This window comes from Silurus aristotelis, assembly GCF_946808225.1.
Source record: "Silurus aristotelis genome assembly, chromosome: 14".
NCBI lineage: Eukaryota > Metazoa > Chordata > Actinopteri > Siluriformes > Siluridae > Silurus > Silurus aristotelis.
The window spans coordinates 884,026-909,968 of NC_139587.1; the positions used below are offsets into that span (position 1 = coordinate 884,026).

General features: G+C 39.7%; 1 protein-coding gene across 1 annotated transcript; it reads left to right on the forward strand.

Moving 5' to 3' along the window:
* The first annotated feature begins 8,842 nt into the window (after positions 1-8,842).
* Positions 8,843-25,740, forward strand: elovl6 (ELOVL fatty acid elongase 6). The gene is made up of 4 exons (XM_083559851.1): positions 8,843-9,057; positions 20,375-20,506; positions 21,043-21,194; positions 24,360-25,740. Exons 1-4 carry the CDS (start codon positions 8,975-8,977, stop codon positions 24,794-24,796), a joined length of 804 nt encoding a protein of 267 aa, XP_083415977.1. The 5' UTR covers positions 8,843-8,974; the 3' UTR covers positions 24,797-25,740.
* The last annotated feature ends 203 nt before the right edge of the window (positions 25,741-25,943 follow it).

The following is a 25,943-nucleotide window of genomic DNA, read 5'->3' on the forward strand; positions in this document are numbered from 1 at the left end:
TGAAAACATTTATTTATTCATTTATTTATGTATTTATTTATCACCTTTGTTTATTAGGACATTATTTTCACAGCTCTGTGACACAGCAGGATGTGAGATGGATATAATGTGTATAATATAAACATAACAGCATGTGAAATATTTTATTAAACATTCCCAAATCTTTTATAAAGAATTCTGAGTATTAAGTGAACGTTTGCGTGTAGGAACTAACGCATTAAACACTTACTGTTTCAAAAAAATAAAATGAAATGTATTAAGAAATGAGTTTTGACTTTTATTTCAGTAAAAAGTTTTGTCTTTTTGTAGACAAACAGCTGCACGTGTGGTTGAAACCCAACAGTGAGATGATCACTATAATGGCATCATGGTGTTAATCCATAGTTTCTTTATTATTCTACACTTCTATATGTATTAATATTGATCTATTTTTTAGGAAATAACTAATAATGCTTATCAAATAACTAATAATTTAAACATAGTAAAGTGTACTTTTGATTTCTTTTTTCATTCTTTACATTTGACACATTTTTGGTCTGAAGATTTGAATATTTTAATGATATATTTACACATTTCCATCCAGCAGTTTAATTGTCTAAAACGAATCCTTTCCCTGGTGTTTGTTGTCTTTAATCTGTATATCTGTATCAGGATGAGTATCCTGGAGACACTCAGGAGCACAAAAGATCAACATGGACTCGTATTTCCTCTCACACCGACCTCAAAAGTCCCGAAAGTGTCTTTAGGTTCACGAGTTCATGTTCCCAGAGTTCAGTGTCGGACCGGTGAAGGTTCAGAACCTCAACATCCTGAGAGCTAAAAAACAACAACCTAGTGAAGATGATGAAATGTTTGATTCGAATGCACATGAATTAGTAATCCAACTCAATTAGTAATTAAAGAATGTATTAGAATGTATTTTAGACCAAAAACTGACACATTTTAAAGCATTTTCTCACACACACTTGTAATGAAGTAATGGGGTCCAAAATGGTTCTGAGGCCGGTGATGGACAAAGAACACAAACCATAAATTACAGTAGAGACACTCAGTAAAATGTGACTCCAGTAAAAGTAAAAGTCACTTTAAACTTTCACGTGAGTAAAAATACAAACGTTTTTACCTTCAAATGAACTTCAGTATCCAAAGTATCCTTTCAGTATCCTTTACACAGGAATCAGAGAAACATGAATGTTTGAGCTGCAGGTGAAGGATCTCAACAGGATCAAAACTGTTAGACCTCAACTGAGAAACAAAAGAAAAGTCAGGTGTTAAAACTTTATGACTTAAAATAATAATAATGTTGAATATAAATGAATAATATAAAAGAGTAAAACAACTTTGAAAACACTATAATTATTGTCATAAAACATCAAACTACTGACTTTTAAAACAGATTAATGATCGATATTAAAAAGTTAAATGTCAAATTGAATGAGTAAAAAGTGCAGGAACTTTTGAGCAAAAACACCATGTTTTTACATCTAAACACCAATTTATTCATTTATTCATTATTATTTGCCTTAAATTAACTTTTTTTTAAATTATTCCACAAATTTAAAAAGAAATTCTGAAAAAAAACCCTGCTTTAATCTTCATCCTGAGATAAACTTCAACCTGTTCTCCTGCTTTTTTGCTGTAACAGATACCTTCAGGGTCCCACTTTCAGCCTTTGTGTAAATAAATGATTGTGTAATGTGATTGTAGCTGCCATGTGCTGGTGTCCTGATGTAATTGTGGATCTCAGTGTTGTGTGCAACGCTGGAGGACTGATTTACTGATTTACTGATACTGCTGCTTTATCAGAGACAATTTCATAACCAGAATATTTTCAATGACGTAAAACATCTGCGTGTAGTCTGTACTTTAGTACTGTTTCAACACAAGTTACGGTTAATAATCTGGATGGAGAAATGATCAGAACAAAGTATTTCATAAACTCCTGATTTTGCCTCTGAAGATTTATTATGTGATCTCCTCCGATATTCTGTGAATTTAGCAAAATTATGAAAATAATGAAAACAAGGTTTGATACGTGATGTATTATATTTTATGTTGATGTGATTGTGATATTTGAGTATATGAATGTGTTATTCTAATTCCACACAACAAACAAACACAATCGTCTCCCTGACGCTACACAAACGCTACACAAACTCAGTTCAACCTTCAGCTTTCACTTCAGTTAGAATGAAATAAATATGTGGTTTCAGGCTGCAATCACCATGAACATTTTTGCATTAAAGTCTTCATCAGTGAACAGCTGATAAACTTAACAAAGATGAAACTATAATGAACAGACATTCAGAAACTTTTTTCGCCCAAAAAATAATAAACATCAGGAAAATTCTGGCTGCAGCAAACTGATTGTTTTGAGTGTGTTTTCCACATGGTTACTACATCAATTTACCATGACGGTTATCGCTATTTAGTCGCTACTATCCAAACACATCCTACACAATTGTGTACCTCCAACTTTGAGCAAACAGATAGCAGTTAGAAGAACCACTTCTGGCTGGAAAATCAGGTTTAATTCAATGCAGTTTTATTTGTATAGTGATTTAAACAATGAACATTTTCCCAAAGCAGCTTTAGAGCTTAAAGTTTAGTGCCAATACATTTATCCTTAATCAATATACAGTATCTCAATTCTTCTGTGCGTATAGTGTAGCTCTAATTACAGTTATAAACCATCCCATAACACCATGTCTATTTCCGCTTGTCACTTACATTAGAGCAGCTATAAACAGTCTTTTTATCGCCAGTCTCTCTTTATTCTCTCTGAGCTGACACTGGAGACTCCTTCCATGCACGCTACACAAACATCTGGCTGTATCAGAAAACACAGTAGAAACCATTAGCTATAAACACGTTCATTATGAAAGTCTTTTTTTACGGGTGGTGTATCATTTCCATACTTGTGTTTATTGACGCCGTGTTTCTGTTCAATGGATTTATGTCTGGTGATGGTGATGTCATGAATTTATTCCGCACAACATGTATTTCCTCGGCATCGTTTGTTTTGAAGCAGCACTTGTTATTAGCGTTAGCATTTTACATTTCCATATCCAGTAGTAATACATCAGCCCCAACACGAACGCCGTTTAAATCGACGACGCAGCGACACTATCCATGGCTGTGATAATGAGATCAGTGCTGATAGACTTTATTTTTAGCAGACAGCCTGGTGCATAAGAGGAGATAAAGTATTTACAGGCCACGTCCCAGTGATGTAACAGGCTCCATTTGCTTATTGCATCACAGTGCTGCTGGAAGTCTGGACAATCTGCTGCATTGCCACACACTTAGAGCTTCCAGGTTATGAGCAACATGCTGGGATTTGATCAGGTCCAACTTCCAATAAACGTTTGTATTAGATCTGTTGCTCTGCACAAAGTATTGGCACTCCTTAATCCTAACGGTCAGTCGAAAGGGACCAGAAATGGAAGATCAGTCACTGTGTAAAGAGGGCATCAGTCAGGGAAGACTGCAAGTGTGAATATCTGAGATCAAATGGAGAATCTGTGCACAGGACAACCATAGCTGGGACATTCCACAAAGCTGGGCTTGATGTTTGAACAGTTAATCAGACAAAGTCTAGGTTGGGTTATAAAAAAGTAGACTGTAACTTTCCCACCTGTGAAGCATGGTGGTGGTGGTTTCGTCTTGAGAGTGATGAGTAATCCCCATTTCTCTCAGTCAGTGATTTTGTTCAGATGGTTAGACATGGTGGTATTATATTCTCTCCATTTTAAAAAATAACTTTTGAATGAAAAAAGAAATACAATAATAATTTGTAAAAAATTTTGCAATCTTTACAGCAGGGAGGGCTGTAACTGCAATAGCTGAAGCTAAACCTGTCATTGAAATATTTAAATATGCAAATATTCAGCTAGTAAGTTAACTGTGTTGCTTCAAAAAAGCCAAAGAGAGAAAATATGAGAAAAAACAAAGTTTATTATGAAGTAACAGACAGCGATGGAGATTTTGTTGAGGGAACGTGGCTGGTACAGTTAGCTCACATCGCTAATTTGTGTGTTCAATGATTTTTATGAAGCGTTACGACGGTTGAATATTCTTCTGATTTATTCTGCACACCTTCTACATACAACAGAACCAACCACACCCACTTCATTCTTCTCTTTCTTCTCACAAAATTACATGCTTCTGTCCTTTCTTTTAAGTAGCACTGATGGATGAAGAGAAAACTGCAAGACTTTGGAGCCAAAGATGTTGGATTATGTTTTGTGTAAAAAATAGTTGTTAGTTAATAAAATAAATAAATAAATGTACATATATTTCACACACATTTTTATTGTGAGATTAAATTCATTAAAGCACAAAGACGAGGGTTTATTAGTGAACTCGGATGTCAATGTTGGACATTAATGAAGGATTATTCACTCTGAACATTTCTGTTCTGGTTGATGGTAAATAAAGCAGGATGTATTTATAATGCACAGATTCATGATCGATAATAAAAAGTTCCAAAGTAAATGTTAAATTGTATGAGTTAAAAGTGCAGGAACGTTTGAGCAAGAACACCATGTTTTTATATAATAACAACAATTCATTCATTTATTCATTCATTCATTATTATTTGCGGGGGAGTGGTGGCTCCAGCAGTTAAGGCGCTGGGTTGGCGATCAGAAGGTCTGGGGTTCAAGCCCCGGTATCGCCAAGCTGCCACTCTTGGGCCCTTGAGCAAGGCCCTTAACCCTCTATGCTCCGGGGGTCCCTTACGAGGGAAATATCAAGGTCCGTGACATGGGGCCGCCTTCCCGTGGGCTCACCACCTGCAGGAGGGACCGTAAGGGACGGTGCTGTGAGGATTGGGCAGCAGTCGAAGGCGGGGGTCTGCTTAGACTGCTGCCCCCGCGACCTGAATTACGGATAAGCGGGAGAAAATGAATGGATTATTATTTGCCTTAAAATGACTTTTAAAAAATTATTTCACAAATATATATATATATATATATATATAAAAAAAAAATCCTTTTTGTGAAAATCCTGAGATAAACTTCAACCTGTTCTCCTGCTTTTTTGCTGTAACAGATACCTTCAGGGTCCCACTTTCAGCCTTTGTGTAAATAAATGATTGTGTAATGTGATTGTAGCTGCCATGTGCTGGTGTCCTGATGTAATTGTGGATCTCAGTGTTGTGTGCAACGCTGGAGGACTGATTTACTGATTTACTGATACTGCTGCTTTATCAGAGACAATTTCATAACCAGAATATTTTCAAGGACGTAAAACATCTGCGTGTAGTCTGTACTTTAGTACTGTTTCAACACAAGTTACGGTTAATAATCTGGATGGAGAAATGATCAGAACAAAGTATTTCATAAACTCCTGATTTTGCCTCTGAAGATTTATTATGTGATCTCCTCCGATATTCTGTGAATTTAGCAAAATTATGAAAATAATGAAAACACGGTTTGATACGTGATGTATTATATTTTATGTTGATGTGATTGTGATATTTGAGTATATGAATGTGCTATTCTAATTCCACACAACACACAAACACAATCGTCTCCTCGACTAGAATTTGACAATCTGCTGCATTACCACATAACAAACTCTTCTTCCTCCAGGAACAGACGTACCTACATTGTAATTACATGCCACTTTATTAACAGCGTGACTCTATTCAAGATGGCGGGCCGAGTAGATAAACTTTACGAGGTGTTTAGCTAAAACCCTCCAGTATCATCCTGACAGGATAAACTTTTTTCTGCAAACATCTTCACTAATAAAGTGATTCAATAGTCAACAGTCTTCACTCATACCATCTCAGCTAAAGATAAATATCTACAGTGGGTACGGAAAGTATTCAGACCCCCTTAAATTTTTCATTCTTTTTTATTTTGCAGCCATTTGCTAAAATCATTTAAGTTCATTTCTTTTCCTCATGAATGTACACACAGCTCCCCATACTGACAGAAAAACAAAGAATTGTTGACACTGTTGCAGATTTATTAAAAAAGAAAAACTAAAATATCACATGGTCAGTGTTCAGACGCTTTGCTGAGTATTTAGTAGAAGCCCCCTTTTGATCTAATACAGCCAGGAGTATTTTTGGGAAAGATGCAACAAGTCTTTCACACCTGGATTTGGGAACCTCTGCCATTCCTCCTTGCAGATCCTCTCCAGTTCTGTCAAGTTGGACGGTAAACGTTGGTGGACAGCTATTTTTAGGTCTCTCCAGAGATGCTCAATTGGGTTTAAGTCATTGCTCTGGCTGGGCCATTCAAGAACAGTCACGGAGTTGTTGTGAAGCCACTCCTTCGTTATTTTAGCTGTGTGCTTAGGGTCATTGTCTTGTTGGAAGGTAAACCTTCGGCCCAGTCTGAGGTCCAGAGCACTCTGGAGAAGGTTTTCGTCCAGGATATCCCTGTGCTTGGCCGCATTCATCTTTCCCTTGATTGCAACCAGTCGTCCTGTCCCTGCAGCTGAAAAACGCCCCCACAGCATGATGCTGCCACCACCATGCTTCACTGTTGAGACTGTACTGAACAGGTAATGAGCAGTGCCTGGTTTTCTCCACACATACCGCTTAGAATTAAGGCCAAAAAGTTCTATCTTGGTCTCATCAGACCAGAGAATCTTATTTCTCACCATCTTGGAGAACTCCATGCGGGTTTTCATGTGTCCTGCACTGAGGAGAGGCTTCCGTCGGGCCACTCTGCTATAAAGCCCCACTGGTGAAGGGCTGCAGTGATAGTTGACTTTCTACAACTTTCTCCCATCTCCCGACTGCATCTCTGGAGCTCAGCCACAGTGATCTTTGGGTTCTTCTTTACCTCTCTCACCAAGGCTCTTCTCCCCCGATAGCTCAGTTTGGCCGGTCGGCCAGCTCTAGAAATGGTTCTGGTCGTCCCAAACGTCTTCCATTTGAGGATTATGGAGGCCACTGTGCTCTTAGGAACCTTAAGTGCAGCAGAAATTTTTTTGGAACCTTGGCCAGATCTGTGCCTTGCCACAATTCTGTCTCTGAGCTCTTCAGGCAGTTCCTTTGACCTTAATGATTCTCATTTGCTCTGACATGCATTGTGATCTGTAAGGTCTTATATAAACAGGTGTGTGGCTTTCCTAATCAAGTCCAATCAGTATAATCAAAAATTTCTGGACTCAAATGAAGGTGTAGAACCATCTCAAGGATGATCAGAAGAAATGGAAAGCACCTGAGTTAAATATATGAGTGTCACAGCAAAGGGTCTGAATACTTAGGACCATGTGATATTTCAGTTTTTCTTTTTTAATAAATCTGCAAAAAGGTCAACAATTCTGTGTTTTTCTGTCAGTATGGGGAGCTGTGTGTACATTCATGAGGAAGAAGAATGAACTTAAATGATTTTAGCAAATGGCTGCAATATAACAAAGAGTGAAAAATTTAAGTGGGTCTGAATACTTTCCGTACCCACTGTATATTGGTTTAATAGCCAAGTCAAGAATAAAGCAGGGAGGCCTGTAACTGGAATAGCTGAAGCTAATCTGTCATAAAAATAATAAAATATGCAAATATTCAGCTAGAAAGTTAATTGTGTCGCTTCAAAAAAGTCATTTTAAAGCCGATTTAAAAAACGTGCATCTGATAGAAGTTGGCTTTTGTATCGCGATGCATCATTATTAACATATTTGCATTTCCATAACAGCATTTATTTATATGTAGGGAGTAAAATGTAAGGTTATGAATGACGTGCTACAACTTTAAATAAAATCTGGAGGTAATACAATGAGAAAAGTGATTTGGAATCGCAGGAAAGAACAGTTTGTGCAGGAGTTGTGAGAGTGTAGAGAGAGAAGGATCATCTGCTGTAGATAAAGTATGAGTTTCTCCTCTCGATGTTGAATAAACCAAGTGTTGTGATATAGAGAATAGAGATTAACATGGCAGAGGTAGAGCTGCACCTTCCTGGAGACAGAACAGGAAAAGAACGTCTGGTTTTATTTAGTATTTTATTCGTATCTTTTTCTTTGCACTACGAAGGCCTTTATGTGAAAGGGCCATGTGTTAAAAGTCAGAAGGTCAATATGGACCATATTAAATTGCAAAGCATCGTATTTTTAACATAGAATTGTGTTGAATCGAATCGAACTTGAATCGCATTTCAGTTCAGTTGCACCACTCAATGATAACGCTCTACAGTACAGTGACCATACCATAATTCAGAGTTACTATTGGACTGCAGATAGATTGCAGTTGTCATGGCAATGTCATAATCCGCACCTCCAGACACGCCCACCGGCACCAAATCTAATTTGCATATTACGTAATTTAATCAGGATAAACGTAAACAATTTAGATATATCAGAGATTCGTTGTACAGCAGTTTCAGGCTTCGTTAAGGGAAGGATGGAATGATGAAACGGTGAGAAATAACGAAATGCTCTATTTGATGGCACCAGTATTGCAAAGCGATCGATCGGTTTTATCGTTCCATCGATCTATATGTCGCACGAGCGTCCGAAAATCTGGAAGGATCCATCAGGATCAATATGAGCCAAAGACTGGTAAAGCCTGCAGAGAGGAAGCGTTACAGCATAACCAGAGAGGGCGTGCACACACACACACACACACACACACACACACACACACACACACACACACACACACACACACACACACACACACACACACTTCATACCGGTCTGACATCGCAGAACAAGTGAACACACACGCGGAGGGAGAGAGAGAGAGAGACAGAGAGAGAGAGAGAGAGAGAGAGAGAGAGAGAGAGAGAGAGAGAGAGAGAGAGAGAGACACACAGAGAGACACAGAGAGAAAAAGGGGGGGAGAGAGAGAGAGAGAGAGAGTGACACACACAGAGAGAAAAGAGAGAGAGAGAGAGAGAGAGAGAGAGAGAGAGAGAGAGAGAGAGAGAGAGAGATCCACTGTAAAGACGATATAAAGGCGGAAGTGGTGTGTGTGTGTGTGTGCGTGTGTGTGTGTGTGTCGCGCGCAGGGATCATGTCGGTGCTCGCGCTACAAGAGTACGAATTTGAGAGGCAGTTCAACGAGGATGAAGCGATCCGATGGATGCAGGAGAACTGGTGAGTGCAAAATGTCCATGCGTTATACCGAGAAATGGGAATAATCTCCATCCTGCTGAGGAATGGAGGATGAAGATCAGGGGAATGTATCAGATCCCAGGGTTCTGCGGTTCTCGTATTAATCACACCCTGTCACAGAGATCCACCAGACATTAGTGCATGGTCTGTTTTCCACCATATTTCTGCTTCATGTAGGACCACGGTAAGTATTTAAAAAAAAAGCCTGGGATGAAGCTCCATCTCCTTGACGTGAACGGAACCCCATTACCCTTGAGAACATCAGTAATCTCATTTCAAAGCGTTGCATCACTTCCTTTGTCCTGCCATTGGATTTCCACCCGGATTAGATTAGATTAGATGAGATGAGATTTCACTACCACCTACATGCATGTGTCTATATATCTTTTAGTTTATTTAACATTTCTGTCCGATTGTCAGGATTCTGCATCAGACCAGGATGAATGTGTCCTCAGGTTTAGCTTCACCTCATGGACCCACATCACCAGGAACGCTATAAAATGACCTTGTGACGTGTTGGTGAATAAAGTCAGATGTCTGATCATCACATCTTATGTGACTATTCGATATTTGTCTGAAGTCTAGAGAAGAACATGAGGAGGTTCTGGGGATGGTGTAGGAATCAGAAAACGGAATAATATACATTATAATACTTTTATAACCTCTAAATAAGAGTTTTATTCTGGATCCTCCTCCCTGTCAGCATTATTAAACCTTATTTAGATATTAAGATCACGTGAACAGATTACACTCATTCACATGATTAGATTTTATTCTGAATCTCATCCAAATGTTCAAAAAGCACAAATAATAAATAAAACTTAATAATTTGATCAAAAATCTCCCTTTTCTCGGCATTGTTCATTTATTCGCGTGATTACTTCCGGAAATGCAGGGCGTCGATCCCACTTTCCGGCGATGTGATTGGCTGGCTGCTTCTGATTCGCGAGCGCCTGCTGTGATTGGACGGCGCGGCACCGGCGCGAATCTGCCGCGTCCTATCAAAGAGCGAGGCGGGGCGGGAACGTCCGGAATGCGGACGACTCCTATTGCACGTTATTGTCATTTTTTATACGCTTCTCCCACGTGGAGAAGCGGCCCGAAGCGCGTTAAAACAGACCAATCAGAGTCGTCGTGTGATGTCTGCTGTCAGGGCTGTTGACCAATCGCGTTCGTGAAGCTCGCGCCGTTGCCGTGTGGCAAGATGCCGCCTGGAGATGCCGGAAACCTGAAGCAGATCCTCAGTGTAGCGTCTGTTCGTGTTTCTATGTGTGTGAATATGAACGTTATAACGGTTAAACAGTGTATTTTGGATCACTGTGAGGTTTTGTTTTGGAGTCTGTTGCTACATTTTGTTAGTAAAATACCAAAAATTGCTTGGAAACATTTTCACACATCAGCATTACGAAGGCCATTTTCACCAACCATCTGAAACATCTAACGTTTACTTTATCGCTCGTCCACACGAGTCTGAATATATAATATGTATAATATATATACGTCTCGATTTAAGCCATAATTTTCTCAGCACACATTTAACAACCATTCGTTTCTTTACGTACCATAATAACTAAACACCCAGTCAACTTTCTGGTGACCACTGCATCCTCTAATAACTTATCATCTCCAGACTTTATGGTCATGAATCGTATTTTGTGACATCATAAACGTCCCTAAATCTTTATTATTAATCACATGATACCACCTGACAGACAAATCGAACATAAAAATGACCCCTGCTACAATCAGGGGTTCAATATGGCACGATGTGAAACCAGTTATAACCACATGGTCCTGAACGTGTTATTCCACGTATTCCAGCGTGAGGATCCAGTCGTCACCCTGACAATATTAAGAGTTATAGTTAAGTGTTGTGAAACATCCATGAGACAAGTTAGTTCCTGTTAATGCTCGATTTATATCTTTCTTTCTTTCTTTCTTTCTTTCTTTCTTTCTTTCTTTCTTTCTTTCTTTCTTTCTTGCATGTAGTTTGTATATAGAAATCGGAGATCAGTCTCCTCCATGCTGAAGACGTTTTCTTGCTTTAAAAACAGCACCAATACTGTGAGAAAGAATTGAGACTCTTTATAAAGCTTATATAAATGTTTCGTAACGTCTCATAAACTGTTATATGGTTTTCTTTGTTAAACCGTATTTCTAATTTTATATCATGCGGCGTGTCCCACTTACAAGGCAGCTGTTACTATAGAAACAATAACACAGTAGAATCAGTGCATTACTATAAACCTGTTGTTGAAAAACTCTGAGGTTGGAAAGTAAGAACTCAACATTTATCTGGTGTGTATGTAGTGTCCTAATCCTGGTAAAGTATTAATAATATGTATGTCATGTCGTGTAGGTGCAATTTGTTTTTTTAAACAGCCACTATGCCAGTGTGACAGGTTGAGCTATTTAACATGAAGTTTATTTAAGACGAGTGATGAATTCCTGAAGTTGAAATCATATACAAGCGTTCTGAAAATCTAGTGCCTCGTGTCAGATAAAAACAAGGTACGGCATTTATTTGGAAATACTGTTCCAGGAAGTCCTTCAGCTCGAAATTACAGTTTTGATGGAATGTAAGATAGTTCAGTAAGATCTGCCCTACCCTCGAAAGTTGTTTGGATCCCTGCTTTCTCAGAACGTTGTCTGGATCAGTGTTAATAATAAAACCAATTTCAGATCAGTTATTGATGTGTGGAAATCTTGGTTAGCTATTACCTCACTGAGCTCCTTAGAAGACCGTAGCTTTTAAAAGCATGGGCACATTTAGATTTTTTTCTGTTTAATTGCATGATAGGGAGAAGTTTGTTTTCTTCTGTGTTCAAAATTAACTTTAGTGCTTGGTAAAGTTTTAAAACTAGATTTTCGCAGGTGAAAACATTCGATTTTTCCCAGTTTTCAGCTCAACCTAAATTGAGTGTTCACCCACACACTCGTGGTCCGGGACACCTTTCCATCTTTACGTCCACCTGTCTCACTCGTGGATCAGCACGCTTTCTCTCTTTAGCGCCCGCCTGAGTTTCCTCACGGACCGACACGCCTTTTCTTTGCGCCCACCCAACGCCACCCGGTCACTGTTCGGCAACAACCTCTGCTCTCTCTTTCTGAGGCTGGTGTCTCTGTCTCTCTGAGGCTAGTGTCTCTCTCTCTCTCTTTGAGGCTGGTGTCTCTCTGAGGCTGGCGTTTCTCATTGAGGCTGGTGTCTCTCTGAGGCTGGTGTTTCTCTCTCTGATGCTGGTGACTCTCTCTGAGGCTGGTGTCTCATTAAGGCTGGTCTCTCTCTCTCTCTGAGGCTGGTGTCTCTCTCTCTGAGGCTAGTGTCTCTCTCTCTCTCTGAGGCTGGTGTCTCTCTCTCTGAGGCTAGTGTCTCTCTCTCTCTGAGGCTGGTGTCTCTCTCTCTGAGGCTGGTGTCTCTCTCTCTGAGGCTAGTGTCTCTCTCTCTCTCTGAGGCTGGTGTCTTTCTCTCTCTGAGGCTAGTGTCTCTCTCTCTCTCTGAGGCTGGTGTCTCTCTCTCTGAGGCTAGTGTCTCTCTCTCTCTCTGAGGCTAGTGTCTCTCTCTCTCTGAGGCTGGTGTCTCTCTCTCTCTGAGGCTAGTGTCTCTCTCTCTCTCTGAGGCTGGTGTCTCTCTCGCTGAGGCTAGTGTCTCTCTCTCTCTCTCTGAGGCTGGTGTCTCTCTCTCTCTGAGGCTGGTGTCTCTCTCTCTCTGAGGTTAGTGTCTCTCTCTCTCTCTGAGGCTGGTGTCTCTCCCCTGTTTATTGGCGTCACCAGGGTGAAAAAGCGCACACTGTTACACTCTCATCAGCTGCAGGTGTTTCTAACAGCTGGCACGTTCATTACCACTGATTTTTTTGTAACCCCAATGTTATTGTGCTTGTGTTTTGTAAAATGAACACAGCAGCGTTTTCTACTAACTTCAAATTTTTTCTCAAAATTCTAAAACAGTAAATTTGTAATCCTTGATTTTACTCAGAAATTGTCGCCTTAATAGTTTTAAATAGAAATTTATTTTCAAATGTAATACATTTTAACGTATGTGATAATAATGGCTATCTAGCTGCACAAGTTGAAGACAGTGATATATTAGGATTGAATGTTTCACCTGATTTTTCATCTGATTGTGTGTCATAGAAATGATCCTGATATATTTTTATCACCTACGTTTACTCAATAAAACATATTTTACATTTATTATTAGCATGTAATTACAGCCACAAAATGAATAATTACTGTAAAGAATTGCCACATGTGACATGCTTTAATGGATTTCTTTTGGGAAATGAAGTAGCCAGTGTTGTTTTTTTGTGCTGTAAACAAATCTAAAAGCTAAATTGCTTCCGGGTTCCGGTGGGATGTCAGAGTCGCTCCCTACAGAGTGTTTGGGGTCACAGCCGGAAAATACAGATCTTTCATTTCGTTGTTGTTTGTCTAATAATAAAACTGAATTATTGCACTGGCTGGCTGGAAACTCACATTGTGCAGGGAGAATTTGCCTACGATGCAAAAGACACGTCAACCATTTTTTTTTGCTTTGCATTGAAGAACAGGCCGCATGCCTCCACAGGGTCTGGTGTGGTGATGTATTGTGGAGAACAGGAGTGAGTTTCTATCTGCAGAATGCTGCTTCACAAGTTTAAAAAAAGGCTTTGCTCATCATGCGACTTCACTGAGGTGTTTAAATCCTCTCATTACCTATTTGTGTTATCAGATCAGTTATCAGATGACACAGGACAAGAAAAGTTCATGCATGGTTTACAGAATTCACTCTTCAGATCATCAGAATGTGATGTTTGATCAAACAGAGATCACACAAGCTGGTATCTCATCTGATGCATCATATTCTGAGTTTATATCTCAGAGTTACAGCCCTGCTCCTGGATGTTCCTGACTCTAGGGTAAATATAGAGATCTAAAGCTGTCTTTGACAGACCTGAACGCACAGCTGCTGAGCTCAGCCCATTCACTCGAGATCTTCTGAAAACCTTCTCCGACAAAGCCAACAGCTGTCAAATCACTAACATACAGCATTCTAAAGATCGTATCATTCCCAGAAAATGCCACGCTGAACAGCGTTTCGATTTTACACAGAGGTCTTGATTAATGTTCTGACTGCAGCTCTGACAGGAGTCCAGCTGCAGTTCTGAGGTGTCCACCAACAGCTATCGAGGTGAAGTGAGTAGCACTGATCATCTCTTTCCTGAGGGGTGGAATTTATTAGGCACCAAAACTGGAAAAATATTCAGTCCTAAGGATCTGAATCACTTAGACAAGGTCCAAGTTGTGATGTTTAGATGACTGCGACAGAGCATCTCCAAAACTGCAGATCTTGTGGGGTGTTTATGGTATGCAGGGGTTAGAACCTACCAAAAGGTGACCAAGAAAGGTGAACTGGTGCCGAGGTCATGAGCACTTGAGGCTCACTGAAGTGTGTGAGGAACCAGATACTTCTACTGCAGAAGAGATAGTGAAGTGCAGAATGCTGGAAAAGTTGGTGCTGGCTCTAATGAACCCTGAACAAAGCTCAGACACATGGGTTCTTCAGCATGGGTTACCCTCTGAACATCAGCAGAAAGTTGATGGAAACATGAGTAGCAAATGAAATTCTGATAGACGACATGTAGAATTTGGAGATTTATTGAGATTTTTGTGGAGTTTTGAAAGTTTTGGGAGCATTTTATTTGAGATATTTAATAGTTAGAGTTTTTTTAAATGTGTAGCGTCAATTTAAAGGTTAGTGTCAGAAACAATGCAAAACACAACAAGTCCAGCAGAACACGTTTACAGCTTGACGTGAGCTTAACAGTAGCTGGACAGGTTAAAGGACTTGTATCACGTCACTTGTATTTTGTTGCGTGTGGCCTGTATTGTGTATATTGAGAGAAAAATATTAGATTAGATTAGATTAGATTAGATTATATACATCATCCAGGGTTTTGTGTCCTCTGGTGAAACAGGACACATGCTGGAATCTTGGCAGAGCAGATCTTAAGCGAGGATAAAGGCTCTATCAGGACGCAGTTTGTTGATAGCAGAGCTCAGATCTTTCATGGCTGTGCTAGCTTTAGCATCTGGGGGGGCCATCCACTGTTATCACCGCAACACGTGAACTCACGTGGCAAATAAAAAGGGTCTGCACTTAATGATCAGGTATTCATGATCAGCAGAGCAGTGAGAAGGAACAGAGACATAATCCTCCTCCTCTGCTCTTAGCCGTGCATGCTGCTGCTCTATCAGCCCTGAAACTGCTGCGCTTCTGCAGCTCCATCACGCTGTTTGGGATGCCGATGTTGAGCCAAGTTTCCGAGAAGACCATGATATTGCAGTCCGTAATCAATCTGAGTTCATCCAGTTTGTTCGACAGGGACTGAACATTTGTGAGAAGAATACTAGGAAGCTTTGGATGATGTGAGTTCAGCCTTCGCTCTGCCTGAAGTTCCCCTCGTTTCTGTTTACGATCTTCAAACAGAGAGACGCTGAGCCTCGCAGTGTGTACGCGCCGCCATCTTGGTCTCCTTTTACACGTCAGACCATATGATTGGTATGTGCTTTTTGAACATCCAGTCCCCATTTGCCCGTAGAATGAGCTCCACATTTGTGGGAAGATGTTCCACTAAATTTTGTGGAGATTAATTCAGCTACCAGGGTGTTAGGAAAGTCAGGTGCTGATGGAGGTGTGAAGGTGAGGAGGTTCCTGGGGTGCAGTCAGCGTTCAGTTTTGTGTTGTCCAGTAAATGTTTAATTGTATCATGTGTAATTAATTAACCGTTCGCTTTGATCTTTCTGAAAGAGAAAAAAAGATCATATATCACCATCATCTGCCCTGATTTCTGAATACCAGCATCAGCCAGAGAAGAAGCCATATTGGTCGACCTCTACATGTCGATGTATATTTAACTAGATATCACAATTAAATTACTATGTGAAGAATAAATCAACACAATCAATCAGATATTTTGAGTCTTTATTAGTCACATGCACTTTACAGCACAGTGAAATTCTTCCTCACAGCTTGTTAGGAAGCTGGAGTCAAAACGCAGGTCAGCCATGATACAGCGGCCCTGGAGCTCAGAGGGTTAAGGGCCTTGCTCAGGGGCCCAAGACTGGCAGCTTGGTGATCAGTACTCCAGCACCTTAACCACTGAGCTTCTTCTCACTCAGCACAGATATCATAATGACGTTGAGAGATTCTCAGCTGGAGTGTTTTTTTGGTCGATTTGATTTGTATTGAAATGTCAACACAAACTCCATCGTTCATTTCCCTCAGAGAGAAGAAACACAGGAATGCACTCATTTCATCAGTCGCCTTGTTTTGTGCCTGAATTCAGCAGCTTGGGAAGGAACAGAGTTAAACACGGCCATTTTATTCTTTTCCCCTTCATAAAGCATCATCATCCTCAGCTTCAGCACACACACTCACACACACTCACAAATTTAAACACACTCACACACTCATACACACTTACACTCTCACACACACTCTCACACTTACACACACACACTCTCACACAGACACACACACACACACACACACACACACACACACACACCTATACATCACGTCATATCTCAAGGTCGCTGTGCGTAACGATCTGTAACATGGTGCTATACAGAGCAGGATTACGAGGTTCTCGAGATGATCGGATCGTCAGCGAAAACGAACCCTGGAGGCACGTGTGCTGATTTCCTGCCCTTTTTCCCCACCATTGTGCTGCGTTCACTAAAACCACGCCAGCTGTTCAGCTCGTTCTGCTAACGCCGCTTTTCTCAAACTGCCAGCGGATTTATCCTGTGGATTATTTTGTGCCTCGTGCACATTGTTTGCTTTTCAAATTAACCTGAGATGCAGTTTGAGTGAAAAAGCCTAAGGCTTTGTTCCAGATGTTCATCATTGAAGGTGGAGTCATCGCTATCCAGCGTCTGCTCGGGGTTTGCTCAACTCAAACAGACGGCAACGAAATGAAGGAATAATCATAAAAAGAAAAGAAAAAAAAGCAGTAAAAAAATCACATTATTTATTGTCACATGACAAACTTGTGTTACAAAAATTGTTGTTTTTTTTTTTTTAATCAAGCCACGCCCCTTTTTCAAGAATAACTTAAAAATGTGATCTATAAATGTTTTATTTTATTTTTTAAAACATATATTTAGTCTTTATCTACGTGGATGAACCCCAGAGAAAAACGTGCAGCCCTCAGGACTGAATTTAGCAAGCAGAAGTGTCTCGCTGCAGACTCTTTACCCCTCGTCCCCCCGTCTCAGGACGGTGTGAAGTCCTCACGCTGTGGAATCTATCAGGAGAGACGTGTGAAAAGACACACTGTTCTTTAGTTATGATTATACACACATTCCAAAGACACGACACACACGTCCATATACTGGATCTGTTTTTTTTCATATTTAAACAATATTTAATATAAATGTTACTATTATTCAACAATTTATTATTAGAAAACGTCCCAAATCAGTGCTAGCTAGCTAACAACAGAACTGTCCCAAAACAGAGCTAATAACAGAACTGTCCCAAAATAAAGCTAACAACAGAACTGTCCCAAAACAAAGCTAACAACAGAACTGTCCCAAAACAAAGCTAACAACAGAACTGTCCCAAAACAGAGCTAATAACAGAACTGTCCCAAAACAGAGCTAATAACAGAACTGTTCCAAAACAAAGCTAACAACAGAACTGTCCCAAAACAAAGCTAACAACAGAACTGTCCCAAAACAGAGCTAATAACAGAACTGTCCCAAAACAAAGCTAACAACAGAACTGTCCCAAAACAGAGCTAATAACAGAACTGTCCCAAAACAAAGCTAACAACAGAACTGTCCCAAAATAAAGCTAACAACAGAACTGTCCCAAAATAAAGCTAACAACAGAACTGTCCCAAAATAAAGCTAACAACAGAACTGTCCCAAAACAAAGCTAACAACAGAACTGTCCCAAAACAGAGCTAATAACAGAACTGTCCCAAAACAAAGCTAACAACAGAACTGTCCCAAAATAAAGCCAGGATGCTAAGAATTAATTCAATTATTAATTCACCTTAGTGTGCAACAGCTTATACTAAAAATGTCCAAAAATAATTACTAGGCAATAAAGCTAACAAGCTAAACCTCCTTCGCTAATATCTCAAACAGCTGTATTTATAATACACATTTCAAATATAAAATATGATTTTTGTCATTTACATTGAAATTGTTGATTAAAACGGCTTCAGATTTTGTGTGTATTAGAGTTTTAAAATAGAAGTTCTACACGATGACATCATATAAATGCGGCCTCTGATTGGCTACTCAGTATTTTGCTCAGATTTGTTGAGATCAGAACAGGAAATTGATCATAAGGAAGAAGGTGGTGAAGCTTAGAATCCTGCAGGCTGCCAGCTTTCAAATAGACGTCTGATGATCGATAAATAAATATCTGATATCTGCTGAATATCGTACCATAAATGAAGGAGCTGTTTAGTAGATCACGATTTTGACACAAAATATATTATATTAATGATTAACAGTCAAATGATTAATAAGTTAGAATCTAGTTGTTATAAATGCAGGTGCCATCAGTCGTGTTCTTCTGAATGACTCTATGTTTCTGATGTAAAGCAGCACTTCGTTACTAAACACCTAATAACTAAATTAGGAGACATTTTATCAGCCCTAGGATAACGAGCGAACACTAGGAAACATCTGAAAACTTCACCAGCGTGCTGTCGCCATGCAGGACCACAATTCAGTGCACAGACGTTAGAAAACGTCCCAAAACAGAACTCTAACACTGTAAAATGCTCTGAAGTGAAACTCGCTGGTTAATAGGAGAATATTCTTATCTAACGTTCACCATGTATGACTTCAGGACGGCGTGAAGGAGAGAGAGATCTTCTCCATACACAGATCTGTGAGGTGTTGCAATGCTGCCCTTCTCTTTTTCCTTAACAAAAGGCAGTGCTATGAGGGACAGAACATCAAGAACATCATTGTCTTCACTTGAGAAATGAAGCAGGCGGAGACACACAGCGATGTTTACTGTCCTTGTCTCACTTTTCCCTTGAAGTCATCGGGGTTAAAAGACGATCTGGATGATCTGCTCGAGCACCTAAGAGGCTTTTATTCAATTTACTGATCCAATCCTTTTCTGCTTTTTGCTCAAAGTCCTGAAACGCACGTTCTCCTGGGATTGTTTTCCACAGAACACACATTGTAGTTTCTGGAAAGAGTGAATGAAACGTCTCAGTGTTTGGGGACGAGGACGTTGGCATGAAAGACTGCTTCAGTTTACTCCCATAATTTCTGCTGTCAGGATTTTCACATTCTGGCACCAAGTGACTGAAACACAGTGATGCCAAGATCTCGATTACATCACACACACACACACGCTGGTCTCCATGCAGCTCTGAAACACCTCAATCGTTTAGTCCTCATTACTGCCTTCTTTCCATAACTGCTGGCTTTCTTTTATGTTCATTAACAGCAGCTCTGAAAGTAGCGCAGGTTTATTACCTTTAACGTATCTAGGATGAAGAGCATGAAGTCATTCTGTAATACAGACTACAGACGCATAGTGATTTTATTAGATGTGTTTAAGAGAATAACGTGTAATCAAACGATTTTGTTCCTGAATTAGTTCCAGAATTAAAATAGTGTGTGTGTGTGTGTGTGTGTGTGTGTGTGTGTGTGTGTGTTTGTGTCTTTAAAGTAGCAGTGTGTTGGATTGCAGCCATATTTCTGACTTGCTCTCAAAACAGCATTTCATCTATTTTCAGACACTAAACACACAAACTGTGGCATTTCCAGTCCAAGATTTAGTATGAACTCAAAGTCTGGGTGAAGCACAGAGTTTTAGTCATGCAGGAACGAGGGAATGAACTGCAAAAAAGTCTGAATCCTGCGTGCTGTACTCCTGATTACACCAAATTATAAATGACTTCATTATAAAAATAGAAAGAAATCTGCACACTTTAGTGGTTTTATTGTGAAAAAACTTGCATTTAATAAAATGAGGCAAATGTAGTAATAAAAAACATAAAACTGCTTGTCGTCGTTTATTTTGAGTAACATTTCTGAACATTAACAGTGTTTAGAAGTTATGATAACTGGACTTCTATCTGGTAGATCAAAATGTTTTCTTATTTATCTGAGCAGCTGAGAAACAGATGAGTAGTGAAACATCTCACCAGGTGGAGTTTTAAATTGACTCGACTTCCAGATAAATATGCTGAAGGGTTTTATTTTCATGTAATGTGTTTCTTTCTGTCACAAAGAAGATCTTTATTTCTGAGCTGGTGTTTGTTCCTGTGTGCAGGAAGAAATCGTTCCTGTTCTCGGCGCTCTACGCAGCCTGCATTCTGGGCGGCCGGCATGTGATGAAGCAGAGGGAGAAGTTCGAACTGAGGAAACCTCTGGTACTCTGGTCGTTAACACTCGCCGTGTTCAGGTAACCGCTAATGCTAGCTGTGTAAATATGGGCGGGGCTGGATGCAAACTTCATCAGAGTACATCATTACTGTATTTCAAATAATATTAGCCAAATATACCAAATAATTGTTAGTTTCATCTTAGCTAGCTCGCTATTGCACTTTCTTTTCACCACCATTTCTGTAGCACTTGAAGAGATGAGGAAATGAAGTAGAAAAAAACGGAATATAAGCAAAAACATTTCCAAAAAGAAAATTTCAGTAAATATGATGACAGAAAATTTCACCCTGTATAACATAAAGTGAGAAACAAAACCCAAACATCTCGATCGCTATGTGAACCACAAGAGTGGAGAAATAATAATTTTTTTTTTTAAGAATTACGGTTTTATATTTTAAAGGACTATAAACGATAACAGAATTTGTCCAGCCGCTAGTTTATGATTTTTTCTCCAAAGCTCTCTTTGAGCTTGAACTCTGTTTGGGTTGTAATGCTCTGATGAACACGTCTGCATGCTGATGTCTCAGTAACACACTGCTGTCTCTTTTTTATCAGTATATTCGGCGCTATTCGCACGGGGAGCTACATGACGTACATCCTGATGAGTAAAGGCCTGAAGCAGAGTGTGTGTGATCAGAGTTTCTATAACGGACCAGTCAGCAAGTTCTGGGCGTACGCCTTTGTGCTGAGTAAAGCGCCGGAGCTCGGTGAGGCCTTCAACAATCCCAAACGTCCATCGTCATTAATCGATTTTAGATATCGCTTTGTAAAACGATCCCTTTTTTGCAGAACGCTTCATAATTGCAGTAGTAAAAACAGTATAAAATGTAAGGTTTCACCTAAAAATGCTAACAGGAATCAACAGCTCTATGAAAAATGATGATGGGAACAGTAAATTTAGGGTCCACTCTGGTGAAAGAGTAACTTCAGACAATAATGCTAACAGCTCGTTAGTGCAGGACAAATGAAAAATGCTAAATGGTTAAACGTTTGGTTTTATTCAGAATCTATTCTGATAAAGAAAGTGTTCACCTCAGACCTTAACACTAGCCGAATAAATCATGCTAACTGATAACATCTATTCATATTCTGATAAAGAAACTACCTCAGACAAATGCTAAAAAATGAAAAATGCTAACAGGTGAAGGTTATTCTAAAGGTTTTACCTCACAAAACCAATGCTAATTCTGTAAAACATGCTAACGGCTAACTTTTTACCTCATGTATTACCTTTACAAAAAATGCTAACCAACTCAACCCTGCTAACGGTAACGATTCCTCGAAAATAGCTCTCAATTAAAACTTTGACGCTTCTCTGAGGACAACTTGGCAGCTTGTTAGCGTTAGACGAACGAGAAAGACGAGACTGAAAACGAGACGTGGGAGCTGTTGTACAGAAATGCAGCGTGTCCACATTCTCACATTACACGTCACACACACGTCTCATTAATAAATCCTACTGATAAACACGTAGAACAGCTCGGTCCTCATTCACACGGAGCATAATTAACCTACATGTTCACCTGTTTCACACTTACACACACACCCACATCGCACACGTCACACACGTCACACACACGTCTCCAACAAAACCTAGAGTACTGATAAATACATAGATCCTCATTTACACAGAGCATAATTAGCATACATGTACACCTGTCTCTCTCTCTCTCACACACACACACACACACACACACGTCTCACACACGTCTCACTATCCTACTATCCTGGTTTATTTGATAATTTGTCTTACTCAATGTCACACTCTCAGTGCTGACAGTGTGTGTGTGTGTGTGTGTGTGTGTGTGTGTGTGTGTGTGTGTGTGTGTGTGTGTTGTCTGTGTGCAAGAATATACATCAACAAATAGAGCTCTTCACCTCACTTGTAGGATCATGTTTTGCTTAAACATTTATTCAATGTCAGTGATCCATTGACCAAAAGCACACACACACACACACACACACACACACACACACACACACACACACACACCTACATTACATGTCAGATTGACAGAACATCTACAAGTATCTACATTAATTCCAGCATTGTTCCTGTGCTGATCAGCAGGTTTTCTGATCATCTAAAGTCGATTTAACGTTAAAGCACCATGACCTTGTCATGACCTTGATCCACATTGTGATGCACGTTTTAGCTGCATCGTATTTCGCTGGAGTCGTGTAGCTCTTGGGTCTGTTTTGGTTACCATGCGTTTACGCTGTCAAGTAAAAGAACAACAGGAGAGCGTTTATTTTACCTACATGTTTGGGGAAATTATTTCATGATCCAAATCCCCCCCAGTCCTCTTCATCAGCCTCTTCATCAGCCTCTTCATCAGCCTCTTCATCAGCCTCTTTCAAACCATATACCTGCATGTCACAATTTATCCATGAAATAAGATCAATAAGAACAGCTGTTCAATCAGGATGAAAGTATTGGCGCCCATGGAGGGGAGCAGACTTTTTTTTTTTTTTTTTTTGCACATCAGGATCAGCTTGTGACTGGATGTCAGATATGATTATTGACTTTTGGACTGCTTCTGTATCCAGCAATGACATTCATGTGTTCAAAACCCCAAGAACACAGTTATAACTGATAGATTATATCTATTATACCAAGATTATTATTATAAGATTATAGCAAGGACACACAATATAGTCAGTGTCACTGCTGTACTGAGAATAAACCACCACAAACACACACATGTAGGAGAACCAAACCTTTCTCCTGAAGACGTTATAAAACCCTGCTGCTGTGTTCCAGCCCTGATTGAGCTCCTCGGCACTCCTCCCTTTAAACCCACATCAATCTCACTCCCGCGTCGGGTTGCACAATACTCAGTACCAGTTCTGATACAGGTGGTGGCCATGACATGGCACCTGAATGATATGGCAATAAAAGATTTCTCAGGGAACTGTTTGCTTTTGAGAGGCATTTCGTTCTCTTTATCGATCTTATCTACGATCCTGTTTGCATTCAAAACCATTTAGCATTTCATGCATTGCGCAAACTACAAGCACTGCCAGGCCTTTTACCTGGTGACAGGTTTTACTGAGAATATACAGATAAAACGCCGAGATTAAGACTTTGTCACGTCTATGTGATTAAGCAGATGTGTTATTGGCTTTACAGAGCGTTACGTATAAAATTAATCCTTTAATTTCTGCTTCAGCTGTATGGAAACTAACTTACCTACTAGTCTTTATGTCTAATATAACATCCTAAACACACCTAAGTGCACTTTTAAACACATCAGATTTACATAAACACCCCCAACTTTACGATCATAATCACCTTATTTGTACAACCACAACAAAACTTACTATCAATTTACGATCATACACTAATTTACATAAACAAGCCAAAAAATAATCACCTAATTTACATAATATGAATCCTTAAGTTCACTATGTCCGACTTGAAGCTGTTGTTTGCTTCTGTTGTGTGAAAACAAGCCCCGCCTACTCGAATCTGTCTAATATAACATGCCTAAACCCACCAAAATTATTTTTATATGCATCACATTCATGGTCATAATCAACTAATTTACATAAAGATGCCCTAATTTAAAATCACAATCACCTAATTTACATAATTCCCAAATTTGCTGTAATATAGATATATTTTTTGCGATACATGATGTACATGGATGATAGTAAAGCTGTACTGTCTCATATCAGGCACTAGGGTTTTGTACTAATATAGAACTGTATGAAACGAGGCCCTCATTAGCTCCGCCCCTTCCACTGTCTAGTAGGGAAAAGGGTGAGAACAATTTCACTTCTAATATGTATAAAAGCATTAAAAGTTTGCAAATCTCATTAGTGAAGTAGCCTCTGTCTCACATCTCGTCCTTCTCTCTCTTTCACAGGTGACACCTTGTTCATCGTCCTGCGTAAGCAGAAGCTGATCTTCTTGCACTGGTACCACCACATCACCGTGCTGCTCTACTCCTGGTACTCGTATAAAGACATGGTGGCAGGCGGCGGCTGGTTCATGACCATGAACTACCTGGTTCACGCCGTCATGTACTCGTACTACGCGCTGAAAGCGGCGGGATTCAGAGTGTCACGCAAGTACGCCATGTTCATCACAATCACTCAGATCACGCAGATGCTCATGGGCTGCGTGGTGAATTATCTGGTGTACCAGTGGATGCAGCAGGGGCACGAGTGTCCATCACACTTCCAGAACATCATCTGGTCCTCGCTCATGTACCTCAGCTACTTTGTGCTCTTCTGCCAGTTCTTCTTCGAAGCTTACATCAACAAAACCAAATCCAAGCACAATACCAAGAAGATCCAGTAAAATAAGTACCAAAAGATGGAGGAAGAAGGAGGAGTTGAGGAAGTTAAAAAAAGAGGACCAACGTAATGGGGTTTACAGAACATAAGTTGATCTGAAGTTGATCTCCGCTTGTGCATACTGTACTACTAACACAGATTACACCTCCCTTCCACTGGGGGGGGCTCTACTGAGCTGCACTGAAAAATTACTATTATTATTATTATTATTATTATTATTATTATTATTATTATGATGATGATGATGATAAATGAAAAAGTGTCTACGTGATGTTTATGTGCCCAGCGCTATTCCCTAAACTATATTAAAGTGTCTAAATATAAATATATAGAAGGGAGAAGATTTGAAATGAGATTAAGGGATCGTGAGTTGGGGGAACATTCTAGATTCGTTGTCTAAATGGTTCGTCTCTGAAGTTAATGTTAATTCCGTTACTGTTCTGTTATTTTTTTAACAGGTTAGACGATAGCGTGAACGTAGCATAGTTTTGTACAATAGACGCATCAACGCCGCAGTGTGATCGTGTGTCCCGTGTTTTTGGCATCGCATCCCCAAAATTCTCTCAGGCTGTCGCGAAGTGTTTAACTCCATGTGCATATCATTTAGGGACGAAAAGATGAAATCCTAAAAGATAAAAGATTAGCGAGTCGAACTAATGATGCAAAGCTGACGTTTTAATGCCGATGATCAAATCCAATGAAATCGCGGTTAAAAAAATTCATCTTGGAAATACAAAGACATTTTGGGTCTCGATCGCTCATCCATGCAGCCATCTAGCCATTTATCCGAGCCCTTACTGCCCATTAGGGGCCATGACGTATTATTCCCGTGGCTGAAGGTCAGTGTCCATCATCCTCTGTTGTGGAAATTGAGTGCAGAAGATGGCTGTGGACTCGAGTGTGTGTAAACCTGCACCTTGTCTGTAATAAACCTGATGTTGAATATTGTCCATTTGTCTTTCTGTTCTTCAAATTTATATAAAACTTTACATTCACACAAAATTATTTTATATACTGTAATTTCCGGACTATTAAACGCACCCAAATATAAGCCGCACCCACTGAATTTGAAAAAGATTTGTATTTTAAACATAAATAAGCTGCACCGGTCTACAAGCCGCACCTGTCTACAAGCCGCACCTGTCTATAAG

Coding starts and splice junctions, on each gene's coding strand:
- elovl6 (XM_083559851.1), top strand. CDS start 8,975: ATGTCGGTGCTCGCGCTACAAGAGTACGAATTTGAGAGGCAGTTCAAC. Junction 20,507..21,042: donor TTAACACTCGCCGTGTTCAG/GTAACCGCTAAT, acceptor CTTTTTTATCAG/TATATTCGGCGCTATTCGCA. Junction 21,195..24,359: donor GAGTAAAGCGCCGGAGCTCG/GTGAGGCCTTCA, acceptor TCTCTTTCACAG/GTGACACCTTGTTCATCGTC.